This window comes from Colletotrichum chrysophilum, assembly GCF_026319265.1.
Source record: "Colletotrichum chrysophilum strain AFK26 chromosome Unknown scaffold_79, whole genome shotgun sequence".
In the NCBI taxonomy this organism is placed as follows: domain Eukaryota; kingdom Fungi; phylum Ascomycota; class Sordariomycetes; order Glomerellales; family Glomerellaceae; genus Colletotrichum; species Colletotrichum chrysophilum.
Window position 1 is genome coordinate 51214 of NW_026517366.1, and position 20127 is coordinate 71340.

General features: G+C 54.6%; 4 protein-coding genes across 4 annotated transcripts; 2 read left to right on the forward strand and 2 right to left on the reverse strand.

The window, feature by feature from the left end:
• Positions 1-341: 341 nt before the first annotated feature.
• Positions 342-1874, reverse strand: COL26b_008757 (uncharacterized protein; the record flags this gene model as incomplete). Its single annotated transcript, XM_053181506.1, has 3 exons — positions 342-1095; positions 1149-1524; positions 1625-1874. 3 exons carry the CDS (start codon positions 1872-1874, stop codon positions 342-344), a joined length of 1380 nt encoding a protein of 459 aa, XP_053034517.1.
• A 1798-nt stretch (positions 1875-3672) lies between these two features.
• On the reverse strand, positions 3673-5521 carry COL26b_008758 (uncharacterized protein; the record flags this gene model as incomplete). Its single annotated transcript, XM_053181507.1, has 2 exons — positions 3673-3903; positions 4106-5521. 2 exons carry the CDS (start codon positions 5519-5521, stop codon positions 3673-3675), a joined length of 1647 nt encoding a protein of 548 aa, XP_053034518.1.
• A 3872-nt stretch (positions 5522-9393) lies between these two features.
• COL26b_008759 (uncharacterized protein) lies at positions 9394-14404 on the forward strand (the record flags this gene model as incomplete). Its single annotated transcript, XM_053181508.1, has 7 exons — positions 9394-9474; positions 9566-10915; positions 10969-13462; positions 13513-13592; positions 13640-13710; positions 13806-13928; positions 13954-14404. 7 exons carry the CDS (start codon positions 9394-9396, stop codon positions 14402-14404), a joined length of 4650 nt encoding a protein of 1549 aa, XP_053034519.1.
• Positions 14405-15284: 880 nt separating this feature from the next.
• Positions 15285-17077, forward strand: COL26b_008760 (uncharacterized protein; the record flags this gene model as incomplete). The annotated part of the gene is made up of 2 exons (XM_053181509.1): positions 15285-16821; positions 16923-17077. The coding sequence occupies 2 exons, from the start codon at positions 15285-15287 to the stop codon at positions 17075-17077; spliced, it is 1692 nt and encodes a 563-aa protein (XP_053034520.1).
• Between the last annotated feature and the right edge of the window lie 3050 nt (positions 17078-20127).

A 20127-nucleotide genomic window follows, 5' to 3' on the forward strand; every position in this document is an offset into this window, starting at 1 on the left:
TGACCAGGTAGCCTTCGGTAGGTAGCTTCGGTGTTTGGTATTGGTATAGCCTCCTTCCTACATTGTGGCCTTATGCGTCTCTATCTCTGGGCGTGGGCGAGGCTGGTGATGGATGGATCTCGGGCAACTCAACTTTTTGGAAGGTGGGCTTCGGTTTCGTTTCCGGCAGTTTGTTCATCCACGAAGCCAGAGATAGACATGGCCGAAGGGAGGATTTGGGCTGACCGTTATCGAAGGTGCATGTGTAGCTGAATTCATTCTCGAATCCTCACAAGTTAGGCATATACTAAATCCAACACCCGTCAGAAATTTGATATTACACTAGACAAACAAAAGCCAACTCAAACCACCTTATTCACCTTCCACCCGCCCGAAACCCCCCTCGCAACAAATATCGTGACCCCGCTCGCCGCCAGACAGCACCCGCTCCAGATCCACCCGCTCAGATACCCATGCGACCTCGACAGCGCGCCCGCAATGGGCGACCCGAACAAGATGGCCACCGACATGACCGTGAAGGCCATACCGAACCGCGTGCCCATGTAGCTCTTGTCGGCCGTGAGCCGCACAAACGTCGTCGGCTGCAGCGCGAAGAACGTGCCCGCGAAGAAGCCGTACACGACCGTGACCGCGATCAAGCTGCCCTGGCTGTCCGTCGCGGCGAAGCAGAACGCGGCGATGGACATGACGAAGACGGCGGCGCAGATCATGTTGAGGATGCCGGTGTAGGGCACGATGAAATTCGGCACGATGCGGCCGACGATGGAGGCGCCGTTGAGGATGGAGAGGAGGTAGAGGGCGACGTCCGGGGAGGAGAGGGCGTTGTCGAGAGCGTAGGATTGCACGTAGACGTAGGGGGTGTACATGCCGAGGAAGAGGAGGCAGCAGGCGCCGAGGAAGAGGAGGAAGGGCGCGTCGCGGAAGACGGAGCGGTCGTTCCAGGGGCGGCGGGCGGGCGGCGTCTTGAGGGAGGAGGTCTTGATGACGAGGAGGGAGATGCCGAGGGTCACGAGGGAGATGAGGGCGAAGACGAGGACGGTCCAGCGGAAGCCTATCTTGGGCTGCATCGCGCGAAAGAGGGCGGGCAGGACGAGACTGAGAGGTTTGTTAGCTGAGGCGGTTTGTGGGAAGGGGATGGCGATGCTTACCCTCCTACGCCGCTACCGTTGGCCGCGATGCCGTTGGCGAGGGGCAGTCTTGTCGAGAACCATTGCGAGGGAAGGGCGACGCCGAGGGTGGAGAGGCAGCCTGTCCCGATGCCGATGATGAGGCCCTGGCAGAGAAGGAACTGCCACAGATTCTGGCAGAAGGCTTGCAGAATGAGTCCGACGAGGACGAGCAGCGAGCCGATGATGAGCAGGTAGCGCGAGTAGCCGAGGTCGAAGATGGGTCCGATGATGAAGCCCAGAAAGACCATCAGGAAGTTCTGTAGAGAGCCAATGGTCGAGATCTGGAACGCGGTGTTGTCGCGCAAGATATCAGACGCGTAGTACGCCTGAAAGGCGCCGAAGCTGGATATCAGACCTGGGCAGGTGTGTTAGCCAGAGCTCATCCATTGTGAAGGCGCACACGCGCCCGCCGGCTCACGATGGTGTTGCATCGCGGCCGTCCATCCCAGACTTACCCCATGTGTTGAAGTACAACAGAAACGACCCGAGAATGTGGAGCCATGCCTGCAGACCACCGTTTGGCGGCCCAGCAGGGGCCGCGGGCTTTTCTGCTGGTGGTGAAGTTTGTGAAGACGACGTCGGCGGGCTGTCGTTGGTGCTGCCGTTGTCAGCGACGACAACGGAGGCATCTTGTGCCGTGGCGGCGGCGGCGGCGGCGTCCTTCTCATTCTGGCCGTTCGGGCTCTCATTCGGCACCGAAGACATTGCCGGGCCAGGTCATCCGAGCCGGGTCTGACTTAGAGCAACAAGCGCCGAAACCTTGTTTGTGTATGCTGCTGCTGGTTCCGAAGAGTCGCAGTCGCAATAGCCGCGATAAAAGCGCCAAAAAGAGGGTGCTGAGACACAAGGGACGCGCGAAGGATCAAAGTGAAAGGTGAAAAAAGTTTAAGTGATTGAAAGGGGAGCCAGTGTTGAGGATTAGGTAGGATTGGCATGCATGGAGTGGAACAGAGAGACACAAGAGAGATCGGAAAACGCGTTCGGCATTGGCAAAATACTTCCGAGAGCGATCGCTGTTGCTTCGGTTTTCTGCGCTCACTTAAGCAGAAATGGCGTTGTCGAAAGATTTCCCAGTGGTCCCTGGCCTGGCCCCCTTTCACACCAACAAAACATCAACGGGTTGTGGGGAAACGGAATTGGGCCCCAGCCAAGTCTTGGTATTGCTGTGAATTTTTTTCAGTCGATGGATGGGCTGATGAGATGGGGATTGGGTGAGCCGATTCTCTTATGGGCGATTCCCTGTCGACGGGAGGGTCGTCGAGTGCAACCTTCCATGTTGATTGCTGAGATCGGGACCCCCGATGGAATCCGCAAGCCGCGGCAGATCTGATCTGGGTTGGCTCGATGTTGGAAGCGATGAAAAGAGTCCAAAGGGTTCATTGCACTTCGTTGAGAGAGGTCGAAGTCATCCTAAAAATTAAGAATCCAAAGTTCAGCACGTCAACGTTTTCAGCACAGCCCACAGATGTTCAGAGACTCATCTTAATCGCCCACTCTCATCAGCAAATGCGTTCCGGCATCATTCCGCACTGCATCTCCATCTCAGGACAGCCGCGGGAAGGATCATCAAAAACAATGGGACCCCCGTCGCCGGGGACCGCGCCTGTTTAGGCAGTCCACATCCATGCTGATCTGCCGCGCGCGCGCCGGTCGCCACTGAGATGGAGCCCCAGGATGCCATGGCCACAGCTGCTTGACAACCTGCCAAAAATGGGCTGACACGACATCATGGCCCCAGCTGGATATTTTATCCCAAATTGGGTTAGAAGGATTGAGGTGATCGGACGAAGTTCGTTTGACAAGACGTGCATGTAAGTTCAGCTCATCCATCAGTAGTGATGTTGTTGAATTCGCATCTTGCTTCCAGCAAGTTTAGCACTGCCTAGCAGCCATAGATAACCTTGGATTGAGACGTGCAGATCCTCACTGATGCGCAAGTAGGTAAATTGATGCAGACGCCTGATTAATATGGTTATCGGCTGAAATATAAATATGTACTGAATTTCATCTGGAGCTATTCTGCTCTGTTGCGCCCCTTCCGATGCATTGTCCCAGGATATTAGGAAACTGACGTCACGTCAACCGTCTGTGTAAACAACGATTCTCGTGTGCCGCCTCATACGATTAACATCATCTCGTCTCTCCATCGCTCGAGCTTGAGCTACTGCTGAGGTTGCTTGGCCTGTTAGGTCTGACAACAACAAAGCCCTGCTCAGGTCGAGGCGGTCTCACGACCTGAAATCCGTGCTCTATACTTGGCTGGCCAGTGAACTTGGCCCAAATACCAGAAGTAGATCGAAGTGATGGCTTGGGAGCAGGAGGGCGGGGAATTTCTTCAGATGCTCGTGTGGCGGGCGCCGGTCTAGGGGCGCCGTAGTATAGGTCGGCTTCGCGGAACGAGTAGTCGCTCCATCGTGGACCAAGTGGCCTTCCATCGGCCTTAGTCGATGATGTCTGAGGCTCAATGGCCGAATCCTCTTCTTGTGTTGATTCCTCTGATAGCCTACCCGGCGACATGATGGACTCGGAACGCTGGATGGATCGCTTCTCTGCCAGGGTGGCGGATGCGGATGTGCTTCTCGATGGTGGGTAAGCAGACGAAGCTGGCGACGCAATGCTTTCGGATCTTCGATAGTAATCGGAAGAAGAGATGGACGTCCCACGCGATGGTGAGCGAGGAGGGCGATAGTATCGACTTGATGTAGTTGATGAATTCAGACGCAATGTGCTGGGACTATCAGGGCGGTACGTTGGGTGAAGGTAGCCAGCAGCAGGTTCCCCGAATGCGTCGTGCTCAGAGGGCAACCCGTAGGAGCTGTCGGCGTCGTACATTGTAGAAAGGTTTGTTCTCGATACCTGACGACGTCTAAGCTGTCGGAGTCCATATACCTATATATTGTCAGATGATAGATTGCAAAAGTAGACAGACAACGTACATCAGGCCTTGGAGCCTTCCACCACGTCTTGCACAGCGCAACAAGGTCGCAGACCGCCGGGACAAAGAAGCCCAATAGAAGCATGCCGGTATGCAGTGCCAGAAGCAAGTAGCCGATGGCGCTTTTCGTCTCGTGTCCCGCAAGGTCCGGCAGGAACGACACCATGAATATTAAGCTGCAGAGGCGCATGGTTGCCGCAATCGCGCCAATGGAAAAGGTAGAATAGGCCTGGAACCCAGCAATACTCGCTAAGAGCAGAAGTTCGCATGAGCCAAGGACGGCCAGCTGCGCCGGGCCCGAGATCTGCAACCCGCCGATGGCCGCGCCACGGACGAAAACCAGAACGAATAGGATGAGAATGAAGGTCTCGTCATGTCGTCGGAAGTCCTCAGTAGGCGCGATCCGTCTATACCGCTTCGTGCTGTCGAATATCAAGACGCCAAGACTGTGCGTAGGAATTTGACGGAGAAGCCAAATAAACGCGCCCATCATGGCAACAATGAGCGCCACTGCGAGTGACGTATGGTATGCTGGCAAGAACGAAGCGTGATCCAGCTGATAAAAGGAGAGGGCCGCCAAGGGCAACATGAAGTAGGACAGTATGATTCGAAGGACACGGCTGAAAGTGTGTCGCAAGCCGACAGTTGATTCAGAAACCTCGCCATCGGAATTTCGGTGACGGTTCACGAGCCACACGACCTCGATCACCACGGCGCAGCCGAGAGCAACAATCACCATGAGAACAACCATATTGATCCAGGTATCCATCGTCATAGGAGCACCTGCAATTTGGGTCATCAACTCCAGACCAAATGTACCGCCATACGTGCCATTCATGACGTAGATTCCATCCTGGACTTTGTCATAAGTCACCCCGTGTGTAACAGGCCCAACCACGAAAAGCGAGAACCAATTCAAGTTGCTGACCACAGGCTGGTAGAAGCCGGGATACCGGAGGCTGAGCCCACCAGTCAGGAAGACAAATTGGATGTACTGCAAGCAATCGCCGACGTTCGGAAGGACCGTCCGTATGGAACGCTGTTCCTCGTCGAGCGTCACTGGGGCACTGTAGACGGAGCGCAAGACACCGACAAGAAACACGAAGAGGAAAACGCCCCATGTCGTGTAGCCAATTGCAGATATCGTGGTCGGATCGAGCGTAGGAGTTATGTTTGCTTGTCGGCAGCTGATGTCTTCGGAGTCGTTGCTCTGCAGATGCAGCGTCGCATGGAATGTCGACAATGGAGGCAGACGGCCAATATCGGTTTCGAAGTTGACGTACAGACTCGCCGGGTTTCGCATGGTCGACTTCCAGCCTTTGGCAAAGTTGAGCTTCGCGCATGTCGTACTAGTCTTTGCGCTGAAGGCTGATGATCGTCCCAGCATCTGGATTTCTAGAGCCGCTGTGGGCATCATTCGGGCGATTTCCTCGTATTCTTCTTCTTCGATCCATCGCCCTACCCGAAATGATAGTCGCTCATCTCCGTCATCTAGTTGTCTTAACTTCGCATCGAGGCTCGTAGGGGCGAAAGGATCGTTTCTGGATGAGACTTCGTCGCACGTTTGCCATTGAACATAGGCACCAGAGGCGCAGCTGACCAGCAGCCCTACGAGGCCAAGGCGTGCCAGCATCACCGCACCTTCCTGACCTCGTTTACGATTCCCGAGACAGGCAACAAAGGTGAGCGACAGCGCTTCTTCTTCAGCGCATCAGTGACAGTCGCTGCAAGCCCCTCAATAATGTGGTCGTCGAAGATGATGGGGGCAAGACTGATCGTAACCAATGCAGCAGACGAAGAACTTCCATCCTTTTCTGAACATGACCAGTGGATCCAAGGCATTGACTGCATTGCCGAGGACGCTAGTCCTCAGCCTGCTCGTATTCTACTGCAAAAAGGGGTCTTTTCTATGCGGATCCCCCTGACTCGCGGGTCCGCCGAACGTCTTTTTGCGGGGATATGCTGGCGTTGCAGATGCTCACGAGGCTCTATTGACTGGCGCTGAGAGAGCACACAGGTGGTTCGATCCACTGTCTCTCTCCTAGAGAAATCTGCAACGCCTGAAGAGTGAAGACGGCGACGAACCAGGGTCCTGATAATTCCCGATGGCCCCCGCGTCTCACACGGAGCTGATTCTCGGCGATGGACGCGTCGGCGGTTCGACAGGTGGATGTGGTGCGGGCACAAGCTGATCCTGTGTTAGCCATCGAAGAACCAAATCGGAACTGGCAAAAGCGCAGCCATAGAGGACAAGGGCTAACGTTGTATGTCATGGAACCATAGCCGACAAAACAATGATGAAAAGGGCAGAGACGCCGCTGAATCGATGGCAACCGGCGCATTGCGCTAGACTGGTAGACCTGAAGGCCGACGGGAAGAGTTTTTTAGGGTACCGGCAGATGGAACGTTTCCCGTCATCTCCTATTTTTAGGTGCTTAGCTAGCGTTTCCGAATAGAAAACTTTCCCTTCTTTCGCAAACCAACAGCAGCTTACTGACGGATGTTTGTCGATGCAAAAAGCCTCCAATGGACAGGAACGTTGGTCAGGTCAATCCCTACCAAAACGGACTTCGAGACCGACAAGGGCGGAGCTGTGGATCTTGGGGGCTGAAGCAAAGCATGCCACTCAACGTCTTCCTCGTTGAGTGCACGTGGGATGCAATCAAGGGAAACAGAGAATTCGGCCAGGTTTAATCATGACGCAGTCCCTCTCTCGATGACGAGGGAAGCTTTGTTTTTGTCCATGGTGCTCAGACTCCAGAGAGAGAGATGGTCTAGAATCGGCATCGCGACCGCCATCAAGTGTGAGAGTGGCGGCTACCCAGGCGCGCCGTGCCCAACATGCTGCATCGTTGGTCCGTGGCCTGAGTTTGATTGCCGATCTGTTTTTTCATCGTGGGGGCCAACCAACAGTTGGTAGTTCTCGAGGCTCTTGAAGATGAATTCGGGCAAGGCGAACAAAGAAGACGTGTGAGGAAACCGCGGGCGGTGATGGTGGTGGACGATTGCCAAGGGAAGACTGAAGAGATGGGATGACAGGAGACCCGACGAGCTGGTTTGGACGAAGTGATGGGATGACCGGTGTCTGGTGCAAGTTGTCCTTGCACTGCAGCAGCTCAGGCACCAGACGCAGGGAGCGAATCGGCCGTGCCGTGCCTTGGGCCCAAATGCCCAAATCGACTTTGGAGACAGGGAGGTGTGGTGCGTTGAGGCGGAGGACGCGAGAGCCAAGTAAGCAGTCGTACGAGAGCAGGTTATCGCAATTCGGCCATGCGGCGTGGTGAGTCCAATGTTTGGGATCTATCGCGATCCTCGTGTCGTGGTGGAACATGTTCAAAAGCAAGCGTCCCTCAGCTTGGCGTCGAGCAGAGGGAGCACCGGTAATATCGGCATCGAATATAAGTAGGGGTGGTGAGGATGATCATCATCTGGAGACGGAAGGATGCGGTTTGTTCTCGTCGACTGCGGCGAGATGCATGATGGAGGAGAAGCATGCCAAAGGAGAAGGAGACGGAGGGAGGCTGTCATCACTCAATTCAGCAAGAGGGAGGGGAAAGAGGAAACCGACAGGCACTTGCCTCTGCAGTCGCGACGCAGGTACGGCCGCCACCCCGCCCCTTCTGCGTATGGAAGGGCTACCTACAGAACGACGGAAGGGACGCCCCAGACTCAACGAGGATGGAAAGAGCACACCTCGAACATGGCAGTGGCGAGCTGAAGGTGCTTGCCCTCCTGCCATCTTGCTTAGCCAGATCACGATGGCACCTGACCTCGGTCGCAGAATGCAATAGTGGGGTTTGCAAGCATCGATGGCATCGATAGTCCACAGCTTACACCCCTGTCTTTCCAACGTCATCATTCTCTGATTTGGATTAATGCCAGGAGGGCCCGGTGCAGCGAACGACCGCTAACACAACCATATTTTCAACCGTATTTTTTGCGTGCTTTAGCGGCGAGCTGCCTCCGGTCGAGCCCACCTTCCGTGTGCCTTCCGCCCTTGCATCGTGCAGCAGGCAGGTGCAGGTGCAGGTACAGGAAGGTGCACCCGAGTGCTGGAGCGCTCCTTCCGTGCAGAGTGAAGACGGGCTTGCCTGCAGGTGATGCTGCTCGCTTAAGTAAACACCTGACTCCATCAAGACTAGCGCCCGACGCCCCCAATCTCTTCCCCAAGCTGCATTCCCTGCGCATCGGAGCTTGTTCCACCCTCCCGTCCGTACCTTAGTGTTGGCTTCGTTTTTCGGAGCCCCTTCAATCGACTTTGTTTCTTCTGCATGTCTTCGACGTGCCCACCCCACGGCAGATCTCGTCCTGCCCAGATCCAACATGCCTGGCAAACAATGTCAACCCAATCTACTCGTGGCGACTAGTTGCCGGGCGTCGGAGAGATACTTGGCCGGCTAAGACAACAAAGCAATTGAATCACATCTATCGTGGCCTCCGGCCCCCGGCTCCGTGCAGCCACGCATTCCGGGCATTCCATGAATGAGATGCGCCTTGTGATGGACCATTGGGCTAATCATTGGGCAGCCTGCCAGCTTCGCCTTGCTTGTTGAAGCACACCACCAGTGCATCATCCCTGGCTCGTCGCATGGCTTCCATCCGCCAGCCTGGATGCCCCATGTCTCGCCAACTCCCAAGGGCACAGTCCCTCCCTTGCTACGGGTGCACAACACTCGGCTCCCGGTTCTTGACTTCGCTCCGCTGGGCTTTGGGCTTACGCCTGTGCTCGTTGCTGTTTTGGACGATTCTCTCCGACCCTGACCTGTGGTCTACATACTGTGCCAGAGCTGAGAGAAGAAGCTCCCCTGCTTTCACGCTCGGCATGCCTTTCCCGCCTTCCCTGGATTGTCTCGGGCGTCTTCAATATCTCGCCCTAATCAAACAAGCCTGGGCGTGCGCACCATCCCTTCACAACCTTCCTCCACACGCACGACTGCCAGCTCGCCAAAACCATGCGAGCAAACACTTTGGTCGTGCATGAAGCGCATGTTCTGCGCCTACGCCTAGCTTCGATGGAAAAGCTCTAGTTCGACCCATGGGCTAGGTCGATGTCGGCCGCGACGGAAGGGCCGCGGCTGTGCCCCATCTGGCGTGTTGAGGGGTGCCATGCTCTTGGCTCACAATCTTGGCCATCATGGGTTTTGTTTATTATCTCGCGCGATCCCAGATCCTCATCATGTCCTTCTCAAGTGCCACACTCTCTTTACTTCCTCAAGTCATCTCTTGGGTTTTCTTCTGTGTCCAGGCAGACATTTCGTCCCTCTTTCTTTCCCTTCTCAGTCTGCCAGGATGAGGTTGTCCATCGGAGTGCTGGCTTCGTTGCCAGCACTGGTTGCTTCGCTGGCCTCCACCGATTCATACCGTGATGCTGTAAGTTCTGGTCCCTCCTCCGAAGTCACAAGTTCTGTGTTTGAGTTGTACCGACTACGATGGGATGTGGACTGACGACATACTATTGCAGGATTTGCCTCAATCGGGCTATCTCCCCAACCACAACCTTGACCCAAACGTTGCCGGTTCTTCAAGCTTCAGAAACTTATGGACTTTCACTTCTCCTGACAGCAAGGAGTTCTGGTTGGCCAAGCCGTTGGTTTACACACCCGAGGGGGGCACCGAACTCGTCATCACCGCCTCCGAGATGAACATCATTCGTATCTTCGACAGCAAGACCGGAAACATTCTGAAGCAGAGGACTCTCCAGGCCCCCTTCTCCGCTGCCGACAGCAACTGCGGCGACATCCCGAACTGGGTTGGCATCACCGGTACCCCCATCATCGATCCCGCGACAAGCATCATGTACGTCTTCTCCAAGGGCTATCGAGATGGGACCACTTCCGGCACAGCCAACGGTGTCTACAAGATGTACGCGATTCGTATTCCCTCGCTCGAAGACGTCGACAGATTCCCCGTCCTGATTGACGGTATCAATGCCGATAACGACCCAGCCAAGTACTTCGTTGGTGGTGTGGCCCTGCAGCGTCCCTCTCTGGCCGAGCTCAACGGCCACATCGTTGCCGCATTCGGCTCTCACTGCGGTCGCTGGAACTACACTGGCTATCTCGTCTCTGTCAGCAAGACACCCGGCGTGGGCCCGGTAAGCATGTGGGCCACGGAAGCCGCTCCTGGAGCTCCGAAGCCGCAACCAATTGATCTCGCAAACGAAACGGGAGGCAAGGCAGGTATTTGGCAGAGTGGCATGGGTTTGCCCGTCATCGGCAACAACGTCTATTTCGTGGCAGGCAACGGTCAGGGACATGCCAACGGAAATGTTCCCGCCAGTGGCAGAGTCTACATGTCCACCCTCGACGAGTGCACGGTAAAGATGGAGGTAGCTTCGACCGGAAAGCTGAGTCTGATTGACTACTTTCAGCCATATGACTACGTTGGTCTCGATGCCGGTGACCGCGATGTCGGCTCTTCGGGACTTACCGTCCTGGATCCAACCGTTTTCAAGGGCACCGGCGTCAACCGCATGTGCGTTACGGCTGGAAAGAAGGGCAGAGCCTACATCATGAACGCCGACAATCTCGGCGGTTTTCGACAGGCGGCTGACGGCGGCGATGGTATCATCCAGACAATTGAGCTTGGCTTTTCATTGTACGGCGGATTCGGCAGCTACCCTGGCGAAGGCGGTTACATCTACGCGACCACTGTCGGTGGCCCGCTTGTTGCGTATAAGCTTGGCTTCGACGCGAAGGGTGCGCCTCAATTCACCCTTGCCGGCAAATCAGCTTCCTTCGTCGGAGCTGGTCGCGTTGGTGTCGGACAAATGACCATTACATCAGACAACGGCAAGCCTGGCACTGGCATTGTAAGATCCCCCTCACCCGCTCACGTCCACTGACTTTGATTAACACCTGGCAGGTCTGGGTTGCAGATGTCAACGTCGGTCTCCAAGCTTTCCGTGCCGTTCCTCAGGACGGCATCATGGTTCCCATCACTCTGCCTTCCACCCAAGGTAGCAACAAGTTCCAGCGTCCGGTCTTTGGTGATGGTCGTGTGTTCATGAACGTCAACAACAACAGGCTTGTGGCGCTGGGATCTCCCGTCAACCCTGCTGTCAACTGCACCAGCCCAGTGGACTTTGGGTCTCTCGAAGCTGGTTCCACTGCCAGCGTGACTGTCAACTGCAAAGCCAACGTCGCTCTTACCAAGGTCAATGGTTGCACCGCTGCGGACCCGACTTTCACTTGCTCCAATTCAACTCTACCCCAGGGTGCGGTCGCTGCAGGAGCATCTTTCTCCTTGAACGTCACTTGGGACCTCTCCAACCCGGCCGTCCCGATTGTGCCTGGAGTGCTTTCTAGCGCCGTCACGCTCTCCATCAGCCCTCCTGCCGAGTACGCTACTAGTGTGCTAGTGTCTGTCCAAGGCACTGTTGTCAAGCAGGGCGCCTTTCTGAGTGCCACACCATCGGATGTTGCTTTCGGTAGATTGGTCCTCCGTGACGCCCCAGACGGCCTCACGGGATCTGCTCTCATTCAAAATGTTGGTAACGGCACCTTGACATTCACCGGCTTCGCCTGGCAGACGAACACTAGCGACTACGCCAACTTTACCAGTGATGGCGGGCTTGGCTCTGGTTTCTCATCTACAAACTTCCCGACAGTTGGTTCCACTCTTGAGTCCGGAAAGAGCCTGACTGTCGCCTTGCGCTTCTTGAGGGAGACGCCTGGATCATACTTGTCAAAGATCACCATCTGGTCTAACGGAGGGACTGCTGTGCTCACTTTGAGTGCTTCCGTCAACGACCCGCCTGCAGTTTCGTTCGAGGTTTCTAATGGCTCCGGTGGCTGGACTGTGCTGTCAAACTACACTGTCTCATACGGAAACGTGGTTGCAGGAGGCCTTGTCGACAAGCAAATCAGGGTCTGCAACAAGGGCGATGCCCCTCTGACGATCACCATTTCCAAGCCTCCCGCCACCTCGCAGCTCTTCGCCTTGAACCCTAATAATGAGCTCACTGAGGGAACGCAAGTTGTCGGCGGTAGCTGCTCCATTGGAAGCGTTGGCATTCATGCCGCGCCTGTTCAGCCGAACCACCCTGCCCAGGCTTTACGTGCCACGTGGACACTCAGCACTGATGGTCTTAACTCAACCACCGGCGAAGTTTCGGGTCGTCACGACATTGTGTTCGAAGGCACAGTTGTCAGCAAGCAGGTCGGGCCTCTTCTTTCCAACGGCACTGCCAAATACCAATATGTCGGATGCTTCAAGGATACCACCAATTTGGGCCGCAATCTTCAGAACTCTGTCAACACTGCTGCTCAGCAAAAAACGAACACGCTGCAGCAGTGCCAGGGGATCTGCAACGACAGAGGTTTTGCCCTATCTGGTGTCCAGTACCACCAAGAGTGTTGGTGCGGTTCCAGCATTAAGAACCCCTCTACGTACGAGGACGAGTCCCTCAATCTGTGCACTTTCGATTGCACTGGAGATGACACTCAGGCATGTGGTGGCGACAACGGGCACATGAGCTTGTACGCCGATATCACAGCATTCGACATAGCTGGTTTCTACCAGTCCCTCAAGAACCCCAGCTCTAGCTCATCTCTGCCAGCATCAACGAGATCCTCCACTAGAGCATCGTCGGCTAGCAGCGTCCCTCCGGCGTCCTCTGTGGCATCCTCCTCGGCTGTCACTAGCTCTGCAGCATCTGCGAGCAGCGGTGTTTCCAGCTCAACTGCGACTTCGTCGTCTTTGGCGTCTAGTGCTTCATCTGGTGCCTCAAGCTCAAGCAGCACGGCTTTCGTCTCGACAATCACCCCCACTTCCACGACTTCGAGCAGTGCGACCCCATCTGCAACATTTGTCGCGTCACCCCTCAATCCTCAGATGCCTGCTATCATCGGCGGACAATGGCAATACGCTGGGTGCTTCAAAGACCTTGTTGACGGCGAGAGACTCTTCCAAGGGGCGTCTTCTGCGTCAGACGATATGAGCTTGGCCAAGTGCGCTGCATTCTGCAGTACTGGTGCGCCAGGTGGTGGAGCTTTTAACTACTTTGGTGTCGAGTACGGCCGCGAATGTTACTGCGGCTGGGATGCGCAAGCTGCCAAGATGTCAACCTCAGAAGCCGAATGTTCTTCGCCTTGTGCGGGTTCCTCCGTCGGTCTGTGTGGTGCCGGCTTCCGCCTTTCGGTTTACAACAACACAATCCCCAACCAAGCACCGTCTCAACCCCAGCACGCTGCACGAGCAGGCGACTACGAGTTCCTGGGATGCCAGACCGAAGGCGTCAACGGACGCGCTTTGTCAGGGGCTTCCTTCGGCTCGGCAGATATGACAACCAAGGCTTGCGCCGCCTTCTGCGCCAAGGGCAACTTCCAGTACATGGGTGTTGAGTACGCCCAAGAGTGTAGGTTTCGTGTCTCGTGCTTACTAGACGTTTTCTAACAATGATATCAGGCTGGTGCGGAAGTGCAACCAACGCGGGATCGGTCCCGGCTCCGCTGAAGGAGTGCGATATGCTCTGTCGCGGCAACCAGGTAAGTCTACTTTCCCCCGCCGCAAGATGTCTTCTAACGGTGAATAGTCTGAGTACTGCGGAGGAACCAGCCGCCTTGGTCTTTTCAAGCTTTCTGCTGCTGGTGAGCAGTCATCCTTGTCCTCCAGTGCCTCGACTATTCAATCATCCTCAGTCGGTTCCAGCTCTGCCTCTGTTGGCGCCAGTTCAATTGTCACCTCTTCGAGCTCCGCAGTTCTCAGCTCGCGATCGTCCGCCGCGAGTCCCAGCCCGTCATCAAGCAGCTCGGCGATCTCATCATCGTCTGTAGCGCCATCCAGCTCCCTCGTGCCATCTGTGCCGGCATCAACAACCACAAGTAGTTCCCCCTCGTCAAGTGGTAGCTCGACGTCGTCGGCCTCAGCCACGGCAACCGACGGGTACTACTATGTTGGCTGCTTCAGGGACCGGCCTACCGGACACGCGCTTCCTCTGCTGTTTGCCAACCAGAGCGTTACGCCTGAGCTTTGCATCGCTCACGCCAACTCGGTGTATAGTAAGGCCCCAACACCGACAACCAAGCTACCGTACCTGTTCTTGGAGTACCACCACGAGTGCTACGGCGGCTCGAGTCTCGACTTCCAGGGCGGCGTTGTCACCTCCCTTGTCGGGACCAAGGCCTGCAAGAATTACTGCTATGGCAGTGTTAGTACCTTCACCACCGACGGTACCGTCACGACCACAACAAACACCGCCAACTACTGCGGTGGGGCCAAGATGTTTGATTTGTACGCTCTTTCAACGCCGGTTGCACTCCCGACAACCGGCGGCCCCGTGGTTACGCAGACTGCCTAATTGTTGGCATAATCTCATTCAATCTTAATGGAGTAATAGTGGCATGGAAACGCCTTGGATAATCTCAGAAAATCTCACTTAGCACATACCCAGAGCATACCGATAAGCGGGTGCCATGTAGTCATTGCATATTTACATCTTCATTTCTTATTCAGTCTGCCTTTCAAATGCTGCGTGAACCATACCCCGGTCCCGTGTCTTGGCTTGACTCCGGTACCTGCGGCATCCGGTCCACGGAACGGCCCCGGTGTCAATTAACTTTGTCCAGACCTCTAAGCGAGTCAATGAAAAATAGCCAAACACCGTCGACATCTTCTCATGCGTTAACACAGCAGTTCACCGACTGACCTGCGTGTAGCATTCGATCCTACAGAATTCATGATGACAGAATTGCCGATAGATTCGTGAACCCCCACCTCAAATACCCGACACCCAATGGCAGCCTCCGCTCTCTGATTAGGCAGGTCGCAAGTTGCCCGCGGCGTTGACTCGCCCACATGTCCGTATCGGCACCGGTCGGGTGGACTCCGACTCCGAAACATGGATATCGGCAAATACTGGGGTTCTATGCCGTTATCTGTTGAAACCCCACAATGATTGCACGCTGGTGAAAGAGCTCCTATCTCGGCGAGCGGGGGATGGGGAAGCTCTTGAGAAACTGACTGGTCAATGGTGAAGGATGCATGGAGGTGGCTATCACGCAACACAGGGATCTCTGTGTGTGACTGCTTACAAAATGACGTTCCTACACCTCTTCCCGCGAGGGGTTGTGTTCTCTTTCTTCTATTCCGTGATTTGGGCCGAAGAAAGGTGACAATTTTAAAGCCGGAGTTGAGTGCATTGAGTTGGAGCACCTTCGGTTGACCACAACAGCTTCACGATGCGTTCCAACACCCTCGTCAGCATCTTATCCGCGGCAGCGGCCGTCGTCGCCTCCTCCGACCAACATCCTCTCACCAGCCCCTCAGCTTCCTCCTTCACTTGCGATCTCCCGCCCCCGATCTCACCCTCCGACGGTCTTCCTTCCGCAAAGGAGCTCTTCACCTCCGAAGCCGCCATCCTCAAGCAAGTCTCCCGCCATGCAGCTCTCGTCCGCGTCCCGTCAATCTGCTACGACGATCTCGGCGACTTTGACACCGACCCGCGCTGGAAAGTGTTCTACGAACTCCACGATGTCATGCGCAAGACCTACCCAGCGGTCCACGCGCGCTCCGAACTCGTCAAAGTAAACACTTTCGGCCTCGTCTATACCATCCCGGGCTCCTCTCCTGACCTCAAGCCTCTCCTCCTCGCCGCCCACCAGGACGTCGTCCCCGTCGCCGACGCCTCGACATGGACCTATCCCCCGTTCGCCGCGCACTTTGACGGCGAGTGGATGTGGGGCCGCGGCGTCTCAGACGACAAGAACTCCTTCACAGCCCTCCTCTCGGCGCTCGAAACCCTCCTTGCGAACCCGGACTGGGTCCCTAAGCGCACAATCATCCTCGCCTCGGGCTTCGACGAGGAGTGCTCCGGCCAGCGCGGTGCAGGCCACATTGCCAAGCACCTCGAGCAGAAATGGGGCAACAACAGCATGGCGCTGATCCTCGACGAGGGCGGCATGGGCCTGCAGCAGCTCGACTCCAAGACGCTCTACGCCCTCCCCGCCGTCATGGAAAAGGGCCACGTCGACATCTGGCTCGAGCTGCACGTCACCGGCGGCCACTCCTCGGTTCCCTTCCCGCACACAGGCATCGGCATCGTCTCGGAGATGGTCGTCGCGCTCGAGGCGCACCCGTACTCTCCCGAGCTGACGACAAAGTCGCCGCTGTACGAGCACATGGTCTGCCAGGCGCGGTACTCCCCCGACGCGCAGCCCGAGATCACGAAGCTCCTCCAAGAGGGTGATCTGCAGGCGCTTGCGGAGACGTTGGTTGAGATCGACCGCCCGACGCACTACCGCCTGCAGACCTCGCAGAGCGTGGACTACTTCCAGGCCGGGCAGAAGATCAACGCCATGCCGGAGGTTGTCAAGGTTGGCGTGAACTACCGCGTCGCGCCGCAGAACAGCATCCCTGAGATCCAGCACAACGTCGTCTCGTACATTTCCGGGATTGCGGAGAAGTACGGCGTCAAGATTGTGGCGTTCGAGGGCGACGAGGGGTACGAGAAGTACGCTGCTGCACAGAAGAGAGATCTTGCGGGCTCCGTTGGTATGGAGAATGGTGGTGTGGAGGTTAAGTACGAGGTCGACTACAACGGCACCTTGGTCCTGAGCTCCTCGCAGAAGACGCTCGTGGCGCCGGTGTCGCCAACCAAGGGCCCGATTTGGGATTTGTTCTCGGGAACGCTGCAGAGCTCGTTTGCGTTTGATGGGGGCAAGGTTGTGCCGGTAGGGGAGCTGATGACTGGTAACACTGATACGAGACATTATCTGAGTAAGTCTGATTTCTTGCCTTCTTCCTTCTAATCTTGGTTTGGAGGGCCTCCGAGGTTTTGAGCTGCGAGAAGACTTTGCTGACATGCGGTACTTGTGTAGACCTGACGCCTAATGTGTACCGCTTCGTGCCCATTCGCAACGGGGCTACGGTGAATGCGCATACGATTGATGAGAGGATCCAGATTTCTGCGCACATGGAGATTTTGAGGTTTTATTATGATTTGATCCGCAACTTTGATGCTGCAGAGGTTTAAACCGCCTGTAGGAGGATAGTTGTGGTTGAATCTGGTTCAGACATCTAGGGAGGCATCTAAGGCTTTTTCAATCTGAGGGTGAATGCGATACCGTCTTGAGGGCGGTTGTCTATGATTGATCCCCAGAAGGGTAGGGTGAATAGAGATGATGATGAAGCGAATATCTGTTTAAGTCAAGTAACAATGGCAACATACATTAACACCAATGGCTTAGTTTCAAGTGAGTAAAAAAGCCTACTCCTGGTAGTTTTGCGCAAGGGAGGACTATTGGTCTTACATGCCTTAGGTCTTCATTAATGATGCTTAGGCTTTTGAATTCGAACTTAATACTTATCCTAACCGCACCGTATTCTAACTTGAATCATGTTAAGAGATGCATTACCCACATAGGCATTTGGGATACCAGAAAAGCGTCAGGAGGCCTTCGCGCCCGCGGCACAACTCTTGTCTTGGCGGTGGTGGTATTGAACGTAGCTATTGGTCCCCTTGGAGTGGGTTAAAATTGCTGTGAAGGTCTCCATCTCGGAAAAACAGGCGGATGCTATCGGGTCGTTGATCTTTCTAGAACACTAAAAGAGTCTTGCTATCCGGGCGGATACTTCTAGCTAACCGGGCGGATAACTACCTATATTAGCTCTTATAGTTGATTTTATCTCGATTAACTTTTATTATTTTCGTCGCTATTCCTATCCCTCTCTCTGTCCCTATTATTATCGTCGTCGTCGTTGTTGTCGTCGTCGTACGCCCGCCCGGTTAGCCAGAAGTATCCGCCCAGACAGCAAAACTCCACTAAAAGAACTGGGTAACAAAACCAAAGGGTCGTTGAAGCCAATAGGATGGATACCATCGCTGTGCTGGCAGATATCTTGGCGTACTCCTGCATGGTGTCAAATGGAGTATGTATTGACTCCCTCTGGAGGGCTTAAAATTGCAGTGAAGTCGACCAAGAACCGTTTGCCCGCAGTTCAACCGCCCAGCCACTGGAGCATGCATGTCTCCTTTTGAGAAACGAAAGCCAACTGATGCATGGCGGGGATCTGCCAGGCCTCCTGAGAATGCGTGTATCCAACCCATTGTGGGCTTCCCTAGAATGTAATAGTTGACTGGTTTTGAACTGATCTTACTCATTTATTACCGAGGCTCCTTGTGGAGAAAACCTTGGTCCCCCACGCGTTGGACCTTAGTCGTCTCGACAATATTATCACACCATGTTTGAATGTGAAGCACTTGGTGATTATCACGGAAGCCTCCTTCCCAGGGTGTATGCATACTAGAAATACGCGCAGGGCTTTTCAGGCTCCAAGCCGTCAAGTTCAGCACAAGCCAAAGACATTGAAAACCTAGCTATTATGTGCACCCATACCGTATATCTAAGCGCTCTAGGAGTGCCAAATCAAAACATATGTTGACACTTTCTGAGTATTTCAAAATTGCGGTGGCTGACCCTGAGTCGAGGGAATCTTGGACATGTGTCACGATCTGGTCATATATCCGAGACATCATCCATAGGATGTTTTCGTTATATTTACCGCGTATGTTGAGGAAGTTTTGAGCCCAGCCAGTAGGAGCTTTCACAGTAGCAACTCAGTCAGTGCCCGGTCCAGTAGCTTCGCAGTATACGTGCCCAAGGGTCCGGAATAAATGCCCGCGCCGACGCCAACTCGCCATACTCTTGTTGTTGTCAGCCTCGTTGACGATGGCTTCGTTGCCAGCAAGATACTTACCGCATATTTCCAGGTTACATAGGGTACAATGGTGTACGGAAACATATCAGTCCCCTCTTGGGAGGTTAAGATTGCAGTGAACCTACCCCCCTTCCGACCTAATCCCAGTCTCTGCATTAGCTATCTGCATCAGAGCTCTAAAAAGGATAAGGCAGCTCTGATTTAACCAATAGGATACAATCATTATGGGGTATTTCTGGGAGCTCCAGGAGGGTTAAAACTGCAGTGAATCTGACCCCATCTCTACAGTTATCCCAAGTTTCTGCATTAGCTATATGCATCAGAGCACTGAAAAGCATAAGTCAGGTGGTGATCCCACACCTCTACACCCACTTCGGGTCTTCTCTCAACGCCCATCTCGTCAAACGTGCATGCGTGAGCCTAGGTCCAAATCATCGTGAGGTGGAGTGCTTCATCTCGGATCAAGCGTCAAATGAGTCTTCCCCCAGTATAGTCAATTTTGGCATCAAGTTACCAATGTTGGCGGTGAAACTGCGAGGTGCTACCCACGAGCGATAAAATCGCCTTGTTTTTCTCTCGTACGATGTAGAGAAACCTGAAATGCCTCTCAGTAGGCGGTGTCAATAGAAACAATTTAACAAAATTAGGTACTAACTTAACTGCCTGACCTTGAACCACGGAACCACGACCAACAGGACATTGTAGTCAGTTGGTTTTCTCCCTCTATTGCAGTTACAGTAGCCCCTTTATGCAAGAAACCGGAAAGAGACCCATTTAAAATCTAGGAGATTCAATCTCAACTCATCACGTTCCCCTCACCAAAGCAACCCATCATTGCCAAGCGCGCCTGATCGCACCTGAATCCGCTGCGTCAATACCAATCAATTATCATCCTATTATTCTATGCGTTTGGGGAAACCTTCGTGCCTCTTCGTCAGGGTAAAATTGTTTTCACTACGTCGTCCCGAAAATGTACTCAACGCGTGATGAGGTCAAGGCTGCAGTTGATGCGTATCGTACATACATAGCCGAACGCAATCGCCGCGCCCTTGAAGTCTACGGTGTGTGGACATCAAGAACAGTCTTCGTGAAGTCAGACTGACCCAAGTATCTAGTTCAAGTTGCCACGCAGGCTGAGCTGGATCTGGAAGATTGGGGAGTTGTAGCTGAAGACATGAGAATAGACTGTTTTGCGAGCGTCCTGGGTCGGACCGATGCCCGGACTTTGATATCGAGTCCAGAAGATATACTCACGAAGTTCGATGAACTCGCACCGCTTTGCGATCTTGACGGTTGCGGGTGGTCTCTTCCGACCAGCGATGAGCGAGATTTGTATTTCTCCCGTCTGGAGCACGCTCTGAAAAC